This window comes from Hyaena hyaena, unplaced genomic scaffold (assembly GCF_003009895.1).
Source record: "Hyaena hyaena isolate Hyena2069 unplaced genomic scaffold, ASM300989v1 scaffold_123, whole genome shotgun sequence".
Classification (NCBI taxonomy): domain Eukaryota; kingdom Metazoa; phylum Chordata; class Mammalia; order Carnivora; family Hyaenidae; genus Hyaena; species Hyaena hyaena.
Genome location: NW_024080756.1, coordinates 3,280,869 through 3,301,666, shown reverse-complemented (window position 1 = coordinate 3,301,666; position 20,798 = coordinate 3,280,869). Strand labels below are relative to the sequence as shown.

At 38.6% G+C, this 20,798-nt stretch overlaps 1 protein-coding gene across 1 annotated transcript in view; it reads left to right on the top strand.

Annotated features, from left to right (window-relative positions):
• The window catches only part of AK9 (adenylate kinase 9), a 125,440-nt gene extending 106,565 nt beyond the window's left edge, over nt 1–18,875 (top strand). Inside the window, exons 33-41 of the mRNA XM_039237385.1 lie at nt 5,186–5,387; nt 7,306–7,452; nt 7,559–7,779; nt 12,180–12,376; nt 13,961–14,130; nt 14,343–14,441; nt 16,344–16,446; nt 17,660–17,774; nt 18,194–18,875. Coding sequence (XP_039093316.1) covers nt 5,186–5,387; nt 7,306–7,452; nt 7,559–7,779; nt 12,180–12,376; nt 13,961–14,130; nt 14,343–14,441; nt 16,344–16,446; nt 17,660–17,774; nt 18,194–18,396 — 1,457 coding nt within the window. The 3' untranslated portion in view covers nt 18,397–18,875. The remainder of the gene's footprint in view (nt 1–5,185; nt 5,388–7,305; nt 7,453–7,558; nt 7,780–12,179; nt 12,377–13,960; nt 14,131–14,342; nt 14,442–16,343; nt 16,447–17,659; nt 17,775–18,193) is intronic.
• The last annotated feature ends 1,923 nt before the right edge of the window (nt 18,876–20,798 follow it).

Here is a 20,798-nt window from a genome sequence, read left to right as displayed (position 1 = left end):
CATGTGTTTGCCTTTGTTATTCCTTTTTTTATTTATTGATTCCAGTGTAGTTAACATACCATGTTATATTCATGTTAGGTGTACAATATAGTGATTCAACAATTCCATATATTACTCAGTGCTCATCAAGATAAGTGTACTCTTAATCCCCATCACCTATTTCATTCATCTCTCCACCCACCACCCATCTGGTACCATCAGTTTGTTCTCTGTATTAAGGGGTCTGGCTTTTGTTTGTCTTTTTTAATTTGTTCATTTGTTTTGTTTCTTAAATTCCTTTTATGAGTGAGATCATATGATATTTGTCTTTCTCTGACTGGCTTATTTCACTTAGTATTATACTCTCTAGATCCTTCCATGCTGTTGCAAATGGCTACATGTCATTCTTTTTTATGGCTGAATAATATTTCATTGTATAAACATACATACATCTTTATTCATTCATCTATCAGTGAATACTTCGGTTGCTACCATAATTTGGCTATTATATAAAATGCTGCAATAAACATAGGGGTGCATGTATCCTTTGAATTAGAGTTTTGTATTTTTTGGATAAATAATACTGCAATTACTGGATCATGGGTAGTTCTATTTTTAAGTTTTTGAGGACCTTCCATACTGTCTTCCACAGTGTCTGTACAAGTTTATAATCCCACCAACAGTCCACAAGAGTTCCTATTTTTCCACGTCTTTACCAACACTTGTTGTTTTGTGTTTATTTTAGCCATGCTGACAGGTGTGAGGTGATATCTCATTGTAGTTTTGATTTGCATTACCCTGATCATGAGTTATGGCCGGCATGTTTTTGTGTATCTGTTGGCCATCTCATGTCTTCTTTGGAGAAATATCTGCTCATATTTTCTGCCCATTTCTTAATTGGGTTATTTGTTCTTTGGGTGTTGAGTTGTATAAGTTCTTTATGTATTTTGGATACTAATCTTTTATTAGATATGTCATTTGTAAGTATCTTCTCCCATTCAGTTGGTTGTCTTTTAGTTTTATTGGTTGTTTCCTTTTTATTTTGATGAGTCTTAATTCACTTCTACCATTCAGTTGTTGTGTTTTAGCTTTATTGGTTGTTTCCTTTTTATTTTGATGAGTCTTAATAGTTTATTTTTGCTTTTGTTTCCTTTGCCTCAGGAAGCATATCTAGAAAAATGCTCTTAGGGCCAATGTCAGAGAAATTACTGCCTGTGCTCTCTTCTAGGATTTTTATGGTTTCAGGTGTCATATTTAGGTCCTTAATCCATTTTGAGTTTATTTTTGTGTATGCTATAAGAAAGAGGTCCAGTTTCATTCTTTTGCATGTAGCTGTCCAGTCTTCCCAGTATCATTTGTTGAAGAAGTTGTCTTTTTCCCATTGTTATTAAGGAGTATAGTCCTCAATAAATATAATCAAATATTTTTAAAAATAAAAAATATATAATCAAATATTTATATGGGTTGAATTACAGTCAATATACTCAAAAGGTTATAAAGAATACAAATTTATTTTTGAATTAGCATAACCTGATATCAAAACCTAACAAAGATAATACAAGAAATTACAAATTATTATCACTTATAAATACAGTCAAATAACAGTATATTAAGTTTATATTAGCATAAAATTATATTAAGAGATTTTAACATAAGATTTTAAAAGATTGAGATATAATCTACTGTATTAATAGTTTAAAGGGTAAAAATTCATTATCCTATCATTGCTGAAAAAGGCACTTGGTATACTATATTCCTATGTTTGAATTTTGTATAACTTTGGACCATGCTTTTTTTTTTAAGGCAAATAGTCCAACAAAACATTAGTTTTCAAGATGACATGATAACAACATGAACCGTGGTTGGTCACAATTAGAATAGAAGGGAAAGGACAGATACAAGAGGTAGTTCAAAGGAAAGCAATAGGACTGACTGAATTGAGAATGAAGGGGAACGATGAGGTCAAAGACAAATTTGTCACCAGCCATAAAAAAAGGGAGTTTTGTGTTCATCTTCAGATGAAATGTTTGCTTAGCCCATTTAAACCACCTAACATGAGGAGTCTTTAATAGTCATATTCTAAATGTTCAACAAACATAATATTTCCCAAAGAAACCAAATCATTGATATTTGAAATGGGAACCCACAACCAGAGGAAAAGGTAAAAATGTAGATAAACAATCTTATTTCTCATTTATTTTTCTGTGTGCCTCTTAATCACCATTCACCTATTTCACCCATCCCTCTACCCCACCATGGGCAACCACCAGTTTGTTCTCTGTATTTATGAGTTTGTTTCTGTTTCTTGTTTGTTCATTTGTTTTTTCAGAGTCCATATGTAAGTGAAATCATAGTAGTATTTTTCTTTATCTGTCTGTAGTTCCATCCATGTTGTCATAAATGGCAAGATCTCGTTTTTTAGTGTTTATTTATTATTGAGAGAGAGAAAGAGAAAGGCAGAGAGAGAAGAAGACAACCAGGCAGACTCCATATTGTCAGCGCAGAGCCCAATGTGGGGCTCAAACTCAAGAAGAGTGAGATCATGGCCTGAGCCGAAATCAAGAGTCAGATACCTAACCAACTGAGCCACTTGAGTGCCCCAAGATCTCATTCTTTTTTTATGGCCGATTAGTATTCCAGTGTGTGTGTGTGTGTGTGTGTGTGTGTGTGTGTGTGTGTGTGTGTGTGTGTATCTCACATCTTTATCTATTCATCTATCAATGGACACTTAGATTGATTCCATATCTTGGCTATTGTAAATAATGCTGCAGTAAACATAGGGAGGGGTGCATATATCTTTTCAAATTAGTGTTTTTGTTTTCTTTGGGTAAATACCCAGCAGTGGAGTTACTGAATTGTATGGTATTTCTATTTNATTTCTGTTAAGTAGTAATACCAGAATCAAAGCAGTACCAGGCAGTCTGGCTACAGAGCCTGTGCTTCTAACCACTGTACCATAGTGTGCAGAATTGTAAAGGAGATGTCAGAGGACAAGACGATCCTACCACAGTAAAAGTAGGAAATTGGAATAAAATTTTAGTGAAGCTTTTAGTAAGCACAATATAAACTGTCTAAAGCTGCTTATTCCAAAGATAGATGTGTGTGTGTGTGTGTGTGTGTGTGTGTGTGTGTGTGTGTGTGTATCTCACATCTTTATCTATTCATCTATCAGTGGACACTTAGATTGATTCCATATCTTGGCTATTGTAAATAATGCTGCAGTAAACATAGGGAGGGGTGCATGTATCTTTTCAAATTAGTGTTTTTGTTTTCTTTGGGTAAATACCCAGCAGTGGAGTTACTGAATTGTATGGTATTTCTATTTTTAATTTCTTGAGGAACTTCCATACTATTATCCACAGTGGCTGCACCAATTTACATTCCCACTAACAGAGTACTAGGGTTCCCTTTTTTCCACATCCTCACCAACACTTGTTGTTTCTTTTCTTGTGATACTAGCCATTCTGACTGGAATAAAGGGATATCTCATTGTGGTTTTGATTTGCATTTCCCTGATGATGAGTGATGTTGAGTATCTTTTCATGTGTCTATTGGTCACCTCTATGTCTTCTTTGGAAAAATGTTTCTTCAGGTCTTCTTTACATTTTTTTTAAATCAAATTATTTGGTTTTTGGTATTTAGTATTATTATTAGTTGAGTTGTAGTATTATTAGCTGAGCTCTTTATATGTTTTGGAAATTAGCCCGTTAATGGATATATTCAATTTAGTAGGTTGCCTTTTTGTTTTATTAATCGTTTCCTTCACTTTGCTTTTTAGTTTGATGTAGTTCCAATAGTTTGTTTGTGCTTTTGTTTCCTTTGCCCAAGGAAACATCTCCAGAAAAATATTGCTATGGCCAAAGTCCAAGAGATTGCTGCCTATATTTTCTTTTATGAGTTTTATGGTTTCAGGTCTTATGTTTAAGTCTTTAATCCATTTGAGTTTAATTCTGTGTATAGTGTGATACAGTTTTATTCTTTTGAATGTAGCTGTCTAGTTTTCACAACACCATTTATGGAAGACTATCTTTTCCCCATTGTGTATTCTTCCCTCCTTTCTCATAAGTTAATTGACAATATACACACAGGTTTATACCTGGGTTCTCTATTCTATTGATCTGTGTGTCTGTTTTGTGTTAATATCATACTGTTTTGATTTCCCATTTCTTTGTTGAAACAGAGGTGAACTTTTAACAAGATGTCAAATTATAAAAGTCTTATTAGAACTTTAAAAAAGTAGGTCTGATTCCAGCATTTGTGGCAAAGCTAAGATTAAGCACTCTGTGGCTCTTGCAAGGGCTTCCCTTTGGGGTGGCCCTAACTGTGGTCAGTTAATCTGCATTCCCCATGAAATAGGATGGGCTTTCTCAGTGTTCTCTATACTCTGCTTTCCCCAGACATGATGAGACAGGGTATATAGACCATTACAGAGCATGCCTACATTTAATGGTTACTGGAAGCCATTGCCTATGGTCTCATTTAGGAGAAGCAGAAGTCAAAATGAATTTTCTTTCAACCAATGGCAACATCTATGTGACCTTGGACATATGATTCCATTTTAGTGGGCATCAGTCTTCTCATGTATAAAATTATAATTTCCATATTCATTCTATCTGATGGAATTGTTGAAAATATCAAAAAAAGTCACAGAAGAAAAATTGCCTTGTGAGTAATAAACTATTAAAATGTCAGATATGCCTTTATAATTTTTAAACATTATTTCCTATAGGATTAACTGATACCTAACTGTGTAGAGATATGCTATGCTGATTGCAGCATGGATCCCACAAATGGACAGATGAGGAAATGGTACAGTCTGATGACATAGGATCATTAGATTATTGTTTTGGGCATAATTCCAAATATTAATAGTACACATATAATGCCATGCAAAGCTCTCAAAAGTTTTGCTACCTTGTGAAGAAGGAATAAAACACTTAAATGTTGGTTTGGTTATGAAAAAAAAAGAAAAAAACCCACAGAGTTGGCTCATTAACCAGACCCATCCGCCACATACCCGAAGTGTTAATAATGACTAACCTTTGACAGTATTAGTTCAATAAAATGTAACAATTTTAACTTTCATAATTTCTTTGGGGAATGTGAAGATTAGCTCACTGTGGATGTCAATTAACCAGAAATTAGAAATAAGGTTGACTGATGAATTTGTGAAATGGAACAAGTTTAAAGTTTTCATCTTTTCCAGTTGCCAAAAAAATTTCAAGTGAATATGGCTTAAAGCGTTTGTCAATAGGAGAGGCGATGCGTTATGTATTAAACAGCCAACCAGAAACAGAGCTGGCACTCATGTTAAATTGGCATCTTCATAAAGGAATGACAGCACCTGATGAACTGGCTATTCAAGCCTTAGAAATATCTATGATGGAAAGTATATGTAATACTGCGGGGTAAGTGGGAGCAGGGGGTGGGGCAGGAGTGAAATCTTTCAAGAAATAACTCGCAGAATTTAAAACACTCATCTTAAGGTTTAAAGCTCTTGTAAAGGGTGAGATCTACTTCTCAAGCCTTAGGCACCTACATGGTTATATATTTTAATTTTCTCTCAGGCTAACACACTTACATGCTAGAATAGCAAGCTGGCCACTTCATTCCCTGTAGCAACCTCTGTATTGTCCAAAAGTTTCTGGCCTTACTCTGCTGACAAAAGAGGCCAGTGTGCCTTCCAGAGCCTAGTAGACCTTCTCACTGCCCAATAGAATGATAGAAGAGTGGCCCTCTCCTGTCCCCCAGATGGTACTGGTCTAATAGAGATGGTCTCGCACTGGCCCACCTCTCAGCACAGGTAGCAGCGCCCCTCCCTTAATGCTACATCTGGACCAGAGGGCCCCTTTCCTGAGCTGTCTCTTCAGTTTACACTCCTCTGCTCAACCATTACTCCCCCACCACAGCCACTGGTCACACAGAGTTGTAAAGCCAGGGCAACCTAAGGCCTTGCTCGTGAGGCCTAGAATCACGGACCTAGAATCCCACCACTTTACTCAAGGTTGTCTTACAGTAGGAACCTTTATGCCCTTCCCTGCCTCTGCTCTTTGATCAAGTCCTTGGACAGTTCTCTTAATTTCAGTCATGGAAGAGCAGATTGTGGGGTGTCAGATTTTTCTACCAGAGAAGGCCCTGACTTACACAAACTGAGTTTCCTCCTCCCTGGTGTTTAGCTTTGCACACAAGGGATCTCGGTGAACACAACGCTGAATCACAAACATTTTATTTCATCTTAACACCAGGACAGTGACTGCCCAATCACCCTGAATGTTTCTAATCCTGAGGGCCACTCAAGCAACCTTTCACAAGCAAAGCAAGTGAGCTACTTTCCATTAAAAACCCCCAAAACATCAATGGCATTTCCATAACATTCTCTATTAGGTTTGCCTGGTTACATTAACTCATGCTCCTCTCTGCCAGGGAACTTAGAACTAACTACTGCCTAGAGACATAGCCAGAGAGCACTGAGTGAGGGGTTCCTGTGACCTCCTCCTAACCAGTCCCTCCTGATGACCACCAGCCAGCAGGCCCAGCCTGCTCCCACCCCAGAAGGAGTTTCCTGACCTTGGGGGTGATCCTCCCAGAATTTGTGGGCAGCCTTTATTCCTCATCTTAGTTTGATAGTAATACTCTCATTATCTCAGACTGTTGGACTAACATATTCTCTGTCATTTCTGCTTAGAGACTTGATGGGTCCTTATGGAACATTCTCTCCCAGATATCACAGGGCTACTCTTACCAACTCCCACTCCCTGGCCTCCCCACAGAACCTTATTATAAAGCAAGCTTGGAGCACAATTACTTTCCCATATTTGCTTACTCTCTTACTAGGATGCTATTCATTGTGCCAGGACCTTTTCTAGATGCTTTATATACTAGATCAATAAGTCTTTAAGACAACTCTAAGGGTTAAATATCATCTCCCCTATTTAACTACAAACTGGGACTCAGAGAGGTCAAACTAGGTCTCCAATCTAAGTCTGTCTGCCTCTGAAACCTATACTCTTTCCACTGTTTCATTTCTTAAAATAATAGCACCAACTGAACAGCACAGTGTTCAAGGTATTATGTGTGTTATCATGAATTCTGCCAAAGCCTTGCTCTGTATATGAATTCAGAGCTGTGTCTGTATGTATGCTGCCCTACACCTGGTTCTTGGGCTGACTAAAGTTAAAAATATAGAGATAAAGAGGGTAAAGTGCAATGAAGAAGTACACAAGGAAGAGCAGGAGGCTACTCCTAAAGAGATAGACTGGTTCTAGAATACAAGGAGGAAGGTATGAGAGAAAAATCTGGAATTATTTTCACGTTCCTCCTTGTTAGTGTTGTCATTGATGGCTATCCTGTAACTAAGTATCAAATGAGCCTCCTGGAAACTAGGTCAATCATCCCCATGGTCATCTTTGAGTTGGATGTGCCTTCCAAGGAGATTTTCAAAAGATTGCTCCTGGAAAAAAAAAAAGAACCAAGGTAATGTTCGTGACAAAAACAATGATATGGGAATGAACTTTAACCATCCAGGAAAAAAAGTATGTTTTTTAACAGCTTTTTTCCATTCATTCTGTTTCTCTATTAGTTTGCCTTATCCACTGCACAATAGCACACAGATTATAGCGGTCAAAAACTCAAAACACCGCAAAAATATTGATGAGATTAGGCAATATTATCAAGAACAACATCAGAACTGGTATGTGATTGATGGATTTCACAGCAAATGGTGGGTATGGAATGAAGTCATTAAGAAAGTTCAAATGGTGAATAAATATATCCAGACATACCTGGAAAGAATAAAAGCAGGTAAGAAAACACCTAGTTATTAAAATAGAATAAAATATTCATATAAAGCCTACACATGCCTGACTCTTGTTATCATAATTCATTCAATGTGAGCATTTATTCCCACGATCTTAACCAGTATCTTAAGTATATGGTGCTATCCAATTACTGGAGCATGTAAACTGTTCTAATAAATGACTGCCACTACTCAGGCTCTCATTTATTGAGTTGCTGTGTGAACCTAGCACATAAAAGTAATATATAGCCTCTCACTAGAAGAGTTTATAGTGTTTGGAATGCCATGGAAGAAGCTAAGTTTCAGGAATGCTAGTTATAGGATAGCAGTGGTCTGTGGAATTACACTTGGAAAACTTTTGTTTATGAATCTAGAATTAAAGTTACTTTTAGTATTTATATCCATTATGGTATTATATAAATGTTGAATCTATTAAAAATCAAATGTGAACATAAAATGCCTTTGGATATATATTTGGAATCCATGGAAGAAAATATATTCCTATAAGTTTCTTGATTTTTCTCTAAAAATACACAAAAGAAAAGGAAAATTATCTATATCTGAGATCTAAAAAGAGTGATGACTCCTAAGAATTTGTCTGTAGAGACATTTGGTTAGTGACTTTGTTTAACTTTGGAACTATAGAGAAGATGTAACGAAGTATGAGAGCAATGTGACTAAGAGAATCTCGTACAAGGAAAAATACAATGAGGATTCTGCATCATTTAGTCTTGATTTGCTTCATTATTTGGGTATAACCAGTATCTCTGGTTCCTGTTTTTCTGCAGACCAGGAATTTGTTTTTCCCTGAGGATTACATACATGACAAGTACAATGGAAGAAAGAGTTGAGTTCTGAGAAACCTACTTGCAATAAGTTTTGGCTAGCATCACACTGTAAAACACTCCACCGCAGACTTTGAATGCAAAAACTGTGTTTCATTCATTTCTGCTACCCTGTTTCGCCCTCCTTGCCTTAGATTGGGTTCCCTGGAAACAGATTCAAGATTAAAAGTTGTGTCCAGAAGCCTAATCAGAATGTATTCTCAGGATCTGAGTTGCCAGATTCAGCAAACAGAAATACAGGATGCCCAGTTACATTTGGATTTCAGATAAATAACGAATAATTTTTTGGTGTAAGTATGTCCCAAATATTGCTAATACTCTAATACTAAAAATAAAAAAATACTAAAAACTCATCATTGTTAATCTGAAATTTAAACTCCCTGAGCATCCTGTATTTTATCTGGCAACGCTAATCAGGAGATAACAGTGTTGGGAAGTGAGGATGATGGAATTGGATGGAGGGAGAAACTGACCAGCTGTGTGGTGGCAACAGAAGCCTCAGCAGATAGGGGAGCCCTGGAGCTAGGATGGACCTTCAGAGCTTCCCAAACTGAGGGCAAGACGCAGGTTCTATGCCCCTCCATTGGCCTGCCACTGACCACAGATCACTCTGGGAGGGGGTTAACCCCTGACAGTTGGGCAATTCCCAGCGCAGCTGCACTGATATTGCCAGCATCTGGGGGATGGCTGTGTCAGCCCTGAAGAGGGGTCTGGATGGAGCACCATGGTACCCACTTTATTATCCCATATATACCTGTGTCTGCCCTGAATAGCTTAATCTGATTGAAGTCTACCCTGTTGATCTCCTGCTTCAACTTCCACCTAATAATCTAACCTATAGCTGATTGTTTAAAATTAGTTTTGACTTTTTTTTTTCATTCCACATTTCCTTTGTATGCTTTTCAAATGATCCTCTCCTATCATGGGGCCAAAGTTTACTATACTGATATGGAGCAAGGTCAGGGATAGAAGATTAAAGAGACTCCTCCACATTCTGCTTATTACATCTGAATAATATATATAGTTATTGCCAGATGTCATCAAGAATACCCCAAAATCAGAAGAGATATTTGAGTATCTTTTAGGACTTGTAGTCATGTGATTCTAAATTACCCTGTCACTAAACCTGTCAGGATTGGTGAGGTTAAGCACATCTGAGCTAAAGAGCTATCTAGGATTGTAATACTGCAATACCATATGGTATACTATTATATAACTATATAATACTATATCCTTTAATAATACATTATTATACCATAGTACTGTATACTTCAGAATAATATTGTGACACTGTAGGATTATAATAGTTTAATATTCTTTGTAGGGAAGGAATATTAGGGTTTAGCCTTTTCATCTGTGTCATAAGCAACAGGTGAATAGTCTATTAGTTTATCTATTGCTGCATAACAAATTATTTTAAAACTTAGCAGAATAAAATAACACACATACACACACACACACACACACACACACACACACAACACACATGCATGCGCAATTTCTATAGGCCAGGAATCCAGACACAGTGTAAATGCTTAAGGGTCTCTCACAATCCTAATCCAGGTATTGTCTAGGATTATTGTCTCACCTGGAGGCCCACCTGATAAAGAATCTACTACCACATTCGTTCATGTATTGTTGACAAGGTTTCGTTCCTTAAGGCTTGTTGGGTTGAGGACCTCTGTTCCTTGCTGACTGTTGACCAGAGACCACCTTCAGTTCCTTCCCATATAGTCCTTTCCAATATGGCAGCTTGTTTTACCAAGTGAACAAGCTGAGATGGCAAGAAAGCATGCCAACAAGACAGAAGTCATGGTATTTTGTAATGGTTTTAGTTTCCCAAGCCTGCTGTGATGAAGGGCCACAAACTGGGTGGCTTCAACAACAGAAATTTATTCTCTCACAGTACTGAAGGCTAAAAGATCAAAATCAAGATGTGACCAAGGGCCGGACTCTCTCTGAAGTCCCTAGGGGATAATCTGTTCCATGTCTTTCTCTTAACTTCCAAGCTTCCACTGTTGCCAGCAGCCTTCTGCATTCCTTCGCTTATAGATCATTACTCCAATCCTAAGGATAAATTTTATGTTTACATTATCACATAATGAAGTATGATTTATGCTTCATAATTTTATAGTTAATGTAAGACCTTCCTAGGCATAATAATAAGTTTTAAAAGGTAAAACTCACTAGTTAAAGGGACCATTAAAATATATTGGGGGGGTCAGAATTTACTTACTATAGCTAAGATGTATAAAAAAATAGTTTCATTTTCTTTAACATCTCATATTTTTTGGAATCCCCATTCCAAGGCATTATTGGAAAGAAAACTCTTAAACCTGTTGATTGAAGGAACTAGGCCTCTTCCTTTTTAAAATAGGGCACCTGGATGGCTTAGTCAGTTGAGTGTCCAGACTCAGCTCAGGTCACGATCTCACAGTCTGTGAGTTTGAGCCCCACATCCGGCTCTGTGCTGACAGCTCAGAGCCTGGAGCCTGCTTTGGATTCTGTGTCTCCCACTCTCTCTGCACACCCCTCTCTCTTGTGCTCTGTGTCTCAAAAATAAACATTAAAATTGTTTTTAATTAAAATAAAATAGACTCTTTTAGTGTGCATGGGTGGCTCAGTTGGTTAAGCGTCCGACTTCAGTTCAGGTCCTGATCTCACTGTTCATGGGTTTGAGCCCCATCTGAGGCTCTGTGCTGACAGCTCAGAGCCTGGAGCCTGCTTCAGATTCTTTGTCTCCTCTCTCTCTACTCCTCCCCCACTCGTGCTGTCTCTCTCTCTCACTCTTGCTCTCTCAAAAATAAATAAACATTAAAAGAATAGACTCCTTAGGGTAAACCTAGTCACTTCTGGAAAATGTTTCTTCCCTTCTCATCTGAGTACACGGGGAGGTTTGTGTCAGTAGCATCATGTCAACAAACTATTGGCACTTTTGAAGTCTACCCCATGGAAAATTTTTAAATATGTAGCAAATTTATGTGTGTGTGTGTAAGTGGGTATGTATATATGCATATACATCTATATGTATATATATCCACACATAAATATGGTTTATAACATATATATAATTTATAATAGCTAAGAATTAAAAACAACCAAAACATTCATCAACAGATAAATGAGTAAGTAAACTATATGTATATTTATACAGTGGAATACTATGCATCAATTAAAAGAAATTAGGTAAATCATATAAACTGATATGGAAAGATGTCAAAGACCATAACTGATAAAAGCAAGTTGCAGAATAATGTTTATAGTGGCATAAGCATACTATATGCAAAAAATAAATGTATATACGTAAGTGTATAGAAAAAAAATCTTAAAGAGATACAAACCCAACAGTGATTACTCTCAGGAGGGATGATGAATTGAGAGGATGAAGGTGTGACAAGAAACTTTTAGTTTTTACTCTATTGTTTGGAATTTTACAATGTGTGTGCATTTGCATAATGCATGTGTAATTGCAATTATTTTAACTCCCAAAAATCACTGTGTTTTCTATGAATGTGTGTGTGTGTGTGTGTATAAAATAATAGTTAATCTGTTACTAACAGGGAAAGCTGCCTGCATTGACAAGTTATGTATCACACCTCAAGAACTGGTTTCTCGCCTGGGGGAATTTGGACAGTTCTGCCCTATCAGCCTGGCAGAATCATACGAGCTCGTTGATTGCTCTGTAACTGAGTCGCTGGAATTTGCAGCAGAGTTCAGAGGGCACTATTATAAAATGAGTTCTCGGGAAAATCTGAATGTAAGTTTGTTCCTAACTCCAAATACTTCCTAGAGAAAGAAAATGCGTATCTCAGAATTCATCAAATAGGAAGAGGTGGGTGCAGCTGGGAACACCCAGGAACTGGGGACCAGGAGCCCCATTACTGCATCCTGTGACTCTAAGACCAATGAGGCACCTTGGGGGCCAGTCCTGAGACTGCACGCCAAGATATACCTTGGCACAAAACAGAGGTTCAGGGTCAGTGAGGGGCCCTCAGCTTAACAAGTGTAGAGCCCCAACAGCAACTCCCACCAGAGGTGGGGTTGCTGAGCATCAGGACTCAGCCCACAGGTGGTTATGGTTGTGGTTATGGTGTGGTTATGTTATGGTTATGGTTATTCATGATTATGAATAAACAGTATATTTTAAACCACCTTTGAAAGAGTAGTTACTCTCCATCCAGGAGATATTTCCCAATCAGGTCAGATTGCCAAGAAAGGACATTAAACATATTGCTCTAGAGGTGCATCAGTCTCTACAGCAAGCCCTTCCAAAGCACATCCTCTCTAAGAAGGAGAACCAAAGGGAATATGTCTGGTGCTCTGAAATCTGCCCTCTGCAAAGACGGGGGCTCTCTGCACTCCCTCCATGGCAGCCTTCCCTGTCCTCTCTGGTGGCAGCTGTTTCTGCCTCAGCCGGCACTCAATATGTCTCAGCGAGTTCAAGTAGGCAGCTGAAGGACCTCATATTGTTCCTGATGATTGCAAGGTCCTCACAGTCCCAATAGTCTGCTTCTTCCCGAAATGCCCAAGAGTGTGTGGGGAGTTGTCCTAGCTTCTGTACAGGGAAGCATCATTAAATATGTCCATGCGCCTTAAAAAAAAAGGTCGACAGCTAAGGGATTAAGGTGCTAAAGTACACAAGGGACGTCACAGTCAGTGGAAACTTCTTTATCACTAAAATTCCCTGTATTCCTTATACTTCTGTTTAATGCAAAGGAATACAAATCTGTTCTAATAGTATGTCTGTAATTTGTTGAGATAAAGGTTGGTAGCTGAAAACTAATCAGATGCCTCTGAACATTTTATTTTCCCCTGAAGAACTGGAATTTTTAAAATTACTTTATTAAGGAGACATTTCTTTCTTCCTGCACATTTAAACGGCAATCACAGAGTTGTAAATCTGGAAGTGACATTGGAGATCATGTATCTGGTCTTCCACTTTCATTTTACAGAGTGCTAACTGAAGCTAGAGAGTTAACTCACCTGCCTAACAGCACCCTAGTAGTTAATTACACTGCAGATCAGGGAGACAGGCCAGCAAGTGACTGCATTCTCTGGTGCCTGGCATGTAGTACAAGCTCAATAAATGTTTTATATGTGAGTGAGTGAGTGAGTGAGTGAGTGAGTGAGATCAGGAGAGAGATCTTAGATGTCGTCACTTGGGAGTGTTACTACTATAAGGATCTTGCCGTCAGGGAAGGAGTTACTGTGGTTGCAGAGAGAGGCTCTCAGATAGTTTACTGCTGAAAATGGAGAGAGCGGCAGGAGAGCCTCAGGTGGATCTTTGACTGACATAGCCTCCTGTTTTAAACAGTCTTATTTCTGTCATCATTTTCTTTAGAAATTTTTGAAGAACCCAGAATTGTATGTGCCTCCATTAGCACCTCATTCGCTACCACCTGCCGACATGATCCCCAAAAGGCTGACGCTGTCGGAGCTGAAGAGCCAATTCCCTAAGTGTGCAGAGCTCCAGGGCTACTGTCCAGTGACCTATGAGGATGGAAATCACAGGCAGGTCCTCACCCCCACGGGAGTTTAGGGTGATATCTCTACTCAGAATAAGTAGTTCCTATAACAATCTTAACATTTTGGTCAGAAGGTCACTATTATTTAACTGGAAAATGTTCTATTTCTTCCTTGAAGAAAATCAAACATTGTTGACATTTTATTTACACAATACTGTATATTAATTATATAACAGAGTTTTTTTATTTGTTTTTCAGATATGAGGCCCTAGTACCTGGTAACATTAACTATGCTTTAGAATATCGTGATCGTATATATATTTGTGAGAGTAGAGAAAAACTCGAGAAATTTTTGAGGTAAGACCATTCACTAAGTTACAAATATTGAACATCTTCTCTATTTGGTGCACCACACTTGGGTGTGTGTGCATATATATTTTGAGTATAGACACACATATACATACATACATATATGTATAATGATGAATAAGAACTGGTTCCTATTGTCCCAAAGCCTGAGGCTCTGGGGTAAGATAGACTTTACATGCCTGTTAACAAAGAATGTGATGGCATTTAGGGTGGGAGAAATGCCAGTAGTTCTGGAAAAGTGTAGCCCAAAATTCTGACTGAATTGTCTGTTGGAGTGAGGCCTGAATGAGTGGGAATTGGGTGGGTGGAGGGAAAGAGGGACAGGTTCCACGCAGAGACCCACAAACAAACCTGCCAAGAAATTCACCATGGCTAGACATGATGTGGAGAGGGAAAGGACTGAGCAGTGGACCTGGAGATGGTGAGCAGGGCCAGACGGTAGAAGGTCAAGTGAAATTTCCATAAATCACTGGAACTTGATCCAAAAGGCAGTATGAATACATTGACTGTTTTTGAGTGTTATAATCAAGTTTGCTTTGGAGAGACCATCATTGGAGTATTGACAATGATTTGGAGGCAGGCATGCCAGTGTGGAGGCTATTGGAATGATCCTGTCCTAAATAATACAGCATGTTTGAGGTCACCATGAAGACCACGAAGACTAGTGTGGGCAAAGCAGTGGGCTTCTGACCAGCCAAGCCCTGAGAAACACCAACACACAAATGTGAGAAGAGTTTGCAAGGAGAATGATGAAGAAGAACCTACAGAGAGGAGGAGAGCCAGGTCAGGGAGGCTCTGGGGAGGAGGGTAGGCAGGTGGTGAGGTGAGTGGCCAACAAGTTTGAGTGCTGCCTAGAGGTCATGCAGACAAGAGCTGAAAAGTATGTCAGATTTAGGTTAGAACAGGTCATTTGTGATCCTGGCAAGAATGGTTTCAGTGGAGCGAGGTAAGTGGAAGCCAAGGGCAGCGTGCCACAGAGGGGATGCCAGGTGAGGAAATGAAGACTTTGCCTGGTCCAGAGGTTACACACAGATGCCTACAGTGGCCAAGAGGATGAAGTATCTGAGGGCAGCAGGCTGGAAGTGAGGCCACAGGACATGGCTGCATGCTATAACTTGGACCGCGCGTGCCCCAAGTGAAGGGAGCAGAGCCTTCCCATCTACCGCCAGACATTTCTGTGTTTCACAAGAAGTTGGAAACCAGATTTCTTTTTCAATTTTTTTGCTTTTTCTTTAAAATTTTGTTTTTTTAATTTTGATACAAATTTCTAAAAATATGATGTGGATCAGATCACATAGTAGTTCAAAAATACTATGTGGAATTTGTGCAGTCGTTTGTGATCTCTGCTAACGCTGTTTGAAAAAGTTTAAAAAGAAAAGACCCTGGTTGCTAGAAGTGATAGAGGACTGATGGAGTGAAGGTGGTTTTTCTTTTTCCTTGTTGTTATTTTTTTCCAATGGGGACAGTATGAACATGTTTACATGCAGATGGATGGGAAAGATCCAATAGAGAAGGAAATGTCAAAGGTGAGAGGGAGAGAGAAATGACTGTGCTACAGAAACTTGGAGAGGGGCCAGAGGGGGATCCAAAGTCCGGTGGAAAGGGTGGAGACACCTCTTACATGGCGGGTAAGCTGTCCCACGGAAAGAGGAAGTGTGTGCGGCTCTACTGGTGGTGAGCATTTGAGGAAGTGCCGATCAGACGGCTTTTCTTTGCGACATGGCACCTACCTCCAGGGGCTTGGACCTTCTCCCTTGTCACGTTCTCCCCAGTGGGGAAAACCAGCCGCTGAGCCGTATCTCTTATTCGGCTCTTGTACATCCACATCCCTGTGTGCTCACACAATGAGTACATGTGTGAGCACCCATCTGATGAACTTTGTGTTCTTAGGTTGCCACAGAGATACTGGAATCAGAAGCTTCCATACAAACTGCCTCCATTAAAGGAGCCCATACGTCTCACAAGTCTTCCTTTGCCTGGATATCTGGAACAGGTTCAGTTTACATGGTTGTCTGTGTGCATATATTAGCAGAGTACAATGATCTCTTTTTTAACAGGTTTTCTTTTGGTAACAATGAAACTGAAGGGTGAGTTTTCTGATTCTAAACTTAAATCCACTCTTAACCTATTTTGTTTATGGGCAGGTGTGAAAATAAGAAGTGAGAAAAACCCTTGGTTCTGTAGCTAATTCCCAAATATCTGCAGTAAAATGAAGAGAGAGAGTAGATTGTCATGAAACTATTTACAGTTGACTTGTGGTTAGATTCTTAGTTTAAATTTTCTTATTTGTAAATGTGTAACGTGCAGCTGCAGTCTCTGGGAGGTTTAGTCACTGCTCAAAAGCGTTGAATTGCAAAAGCACCACAGCGAAACCACCAAAGATCTATTTTGCCTCAAAACTAGGGGCAAATGCCCTCAAATGCTATTCAAGTCACATTTTACTTATCTAAGTATAACTCTTTTTAAACAGAATAAAAGTCATCAGTAATCAATCAACCACTATTTTAAAGGTTTTTTTTTTTTTTAATTCTATGAAATTAATTCCTGGGGCATAATTTCATACCTTTCTCACAAAGTCTTAACCACTTCATTGTTTTCAACTTGCCTAGATGGTGAGCCTTCCATCTGGCTTAGTATCAAAAGGCAAGATGAGGCTCACCCAGAGAGGAGTATTCTCATGTAAGGCCACATTTCATCAGGAGGGCCTCACATCTTCTCTGCCTGCTCAGGGCTCCAGAATTTTTACTGCAGCAACAGCTGTGGTCTCTGGAATTCCTTGCCAGGTGGTCAGGGATCCTGCTAGCAGAGGTAGTCTGTCCAGCTCTGGCAATGGAAGTAGAAAATGGGCCAACACAACTCAGAGTCCCAGGACCCCTTCTTTCGTCTTTACCATTTTGTTACGGAAAATGTCAAATCTAAAAATAGAAAGAATTGTATGATGTAACCCATGTATCCATCACCTTCCTGACATTCAGCCAATTTGTAATTTTCATTCTTCCTTATCCAAAGTACTTTGTGTTCCTTTCCTGTTAGTTAAGTGGGCATCTAACCACCTTTATATAAGGTGGTTATCCCCAACCTTATAAGCCTTATCCCCAACCTTGAGAGGCTATTTGAGGCAAAGAATAGCCTCTTTATCTATTTGCCAATAGGAAAAGAAACCAAACTCAAATATACACATTATTTACATTGTTCTCTACCTGCAGGGTATCGCAACTTCACTAATTAAAGCAATGAATGCAGCAGGATGCTTAAAGCCCAAATTCCCCTTCTTAAGTGTAAAGAGATCTGCACTACTGTTTATAGCGTTTCACCTAAAAGGTATGTCTTCTTTAATGATATGCTACTCGGCACTAATTTAACATTAATTGTAGTATACATGATAAATACATAGGGTTGTTGATATGGATTGGTTGTGTGCACTGATGTGTGTGTGTGTGTGTGTGTGTGTGTGTGTGTTGATAGCAAACATTTTGATGAAAATATCAAAACTGAGTTTCTAGTTTTTAAAGCAAGGATTACAAGTAATATAATCGGCTCTCAATAATCCATGCCATAGAGAAAGGTGAATAGAGGCAATTATGATCTAAAATGGAATAATCCCTAAATCTTACATGGGATTTGGATATCTTCTCAGCTATAGCTGTGCAAATCTCTCACACACATAGTCTCTTTCTTTTTAATTTAATGATTCACTAACCTAACAGAAAACATTCAGAGTTCTGTGAAATTTTCTACAGCCTTCAATCCCAAAGGTTCTGAATATACAAGAAGGAAGTATAAGAAGAAGATGGACCAATTTTTGGAGAGATGTGAACTCATTACATACCTGGGTGCCAAGATGACCAAAAAATACAAGGAACCTCAGTTTAGAGCCATTGATTTTGATCATAAATTACAGACCTTTCTCTCTCTTAAAAATATCGACCCAGTTAATGGATAGTTTGCTTGGGTAACTGCAACCAGTTATCTGAATGTCAAGACTTATCTGAAAGGGATAGATGGAAATAGATGGAAAATCTGGCCCTCTCTGCTGTACTTTCCCTTCTGAGTGACACACCCTGGCTCACCAGCCCTCAATTGGACTCCAAGAGCTGCTGGCCAGAAACCAGTGCTCCTTCCTCTATAAGCATAAGTCTTAACATAATTTACAAATTATCGCGCTTTGCCTAAACATTCTTGCTTTAACAAAATAGTTATTCCATTTAGAATAAGTAACTTACTTTACTTCATAAATCTATTGTTCAATTTCCTTTTTAACATTTTCAGTCCCTGTTAAAGAAAATTGCTCAGTAAGTGTTAGAAAGCTCCAAGAAATGAAATTAACATTGTCATAAATAAATTAGAAACACTGGTTATACTTTCAACATAAAGAGTGGTTTGTAAACTTCATAAACGTAGGACACTTTATCATTTTTTCAACAAAATAAATGCATTTGAGATAACTAAATGGCTGCCTCTCTTCTTTTTCTTAAGTATTTAAGAAGCAAGCTTTATACGTTATTTTGTAATTAGAAATCACCTGCAGTTTTGAGAATGATGAAATCTAGCATCTTATCATGTGACATTAACCCAGAAGTATGTTCGAGGAAAACTTACTAGATTGAATTTGAATGAGATTTTAAAAATAAGATTATCAATTTTTCAGCAGCAGTATAAGAAACCTAGGATATGAAATGTCAAGATTGGCTCTTCAAAAAACAAAAAATACAAGGAGTAACTGTGTGATCTTAGGTAAATCTTGGTTTCTCTAAGCCTTTGTTTCTTAATCTCTAAAATGAGTGACTTAGTCCTTTTTTTTCCAGCTTTATTGACGTATAATTGACAAAATTATATGTATTTAAAGTGCTCGATGTGATGATTTTGATATAGGTATACATTGTGAAATATGTCCCACAGTCAAGTTAATTGACTCATCCATCTCCTCACATATTTTGTGTGTGTCTCTGTGTGTATACAGTGAGAACCCACAGGGTTAGCAAAATTTAAGTATACAATACAGTATTGTTAACTGTAGTCCTGCACTTTACGTTAGATCCTCAGAATTTATTCCTATTATAATTGAAGGTTTGTACCTTTTGGCCAATATCTCCCCATTTCTCCCCCCTCCCCCCACCAGTCCTTGGCAACCACCATTCTACTCTCTGCTTCTATGAGCTTGACCTTTTTGGGTTTTTTGGATTCCACTGATGTATGATACCATACAGTATTTGTCTTTGTCTGGCATATTTCACTTGGTATAATGTCCTTCAGATTCATCCACATTGTCTTTGATCCCTATAATTTCAACAATGTTAAAAACTAGAAGGCTGTCCTATATATTTTTGTGTATTCTCATAATAAAATAATGTTTAAACAAAAACTAGAAGCCTATTGTAAAAGTTAAGAAAAATACCCAAAGCCTTTGAACTATTGCTGATATACCCATAGATGAATCGATACTTTTTCAAGAAACTGGAAGTTTTTCTGGCAATGTAATGCCCCACCCCCTCTTCTTCCCTTCCTAGTTTTGCAGTTTACCATCTTTCCATGGTAAAGGGGAACTCTCAGATTCTTAACCAGATACTGATGTCCTCAGTCTTCCTCAGCCTATGGTATAAGGAGTTTCCTTTAGCAATTAAAACCAACTTTATTGCTTCAGTGTCCTCACCTTTCAGACAGGCAGCAACCCCTGCAAAATGCCCCCAAGCAATTCTTGGGGCCTCTAGAGAGCATCTCACAGGCTCCAGAGCAAGTCCATTCCCACTGGGCATCTGCCATCTCTGGGAGATTATGTTCTCTCATATGGCTCCATAAGAACTCTATAAACCCAAAGGTGGTCTAGTTCCTCATCTTTTTTCTGGAGCTGCTGAGTTCCGCATAGAAGTGGGGTGAACACCCCTTCTCTCCTGAGGAGAGAGAAGCTTAGTTACTGAGCTGAGCCAGGGACCAAAGGCCATGTGATTCTCCCTTTTCATCCCTTTCTCCACAGGGTCTCTTGAGTAAATCTAAGAAATGCAGTGCCGCAGATAGGAGCATTGGGCGGGGCAGGGGGAATCCAATTTTCTCAACTAGCCTACAGCTCTGGACATTCTAGGTCCCTACACTCACATGCAAATATAGTTACACACAGGACCCTATTTAGAATAACTACAGACATGACTACCATTTCCAGGCTCTTCCTTATGTGCCAGATGGTATGCTACTGGTTTTACGTACATTATCTCATTTAATTCTTTACACCTTGCATTTATACATGAGAGATGTTCTTAACTCAGAATTGCATGAGTAGTAGAATCCAGATTCAGCCTACCCCAGACCCTTGCTCTTTCCTTACCATCTCCTACACTGTGAGCACAACTTGGA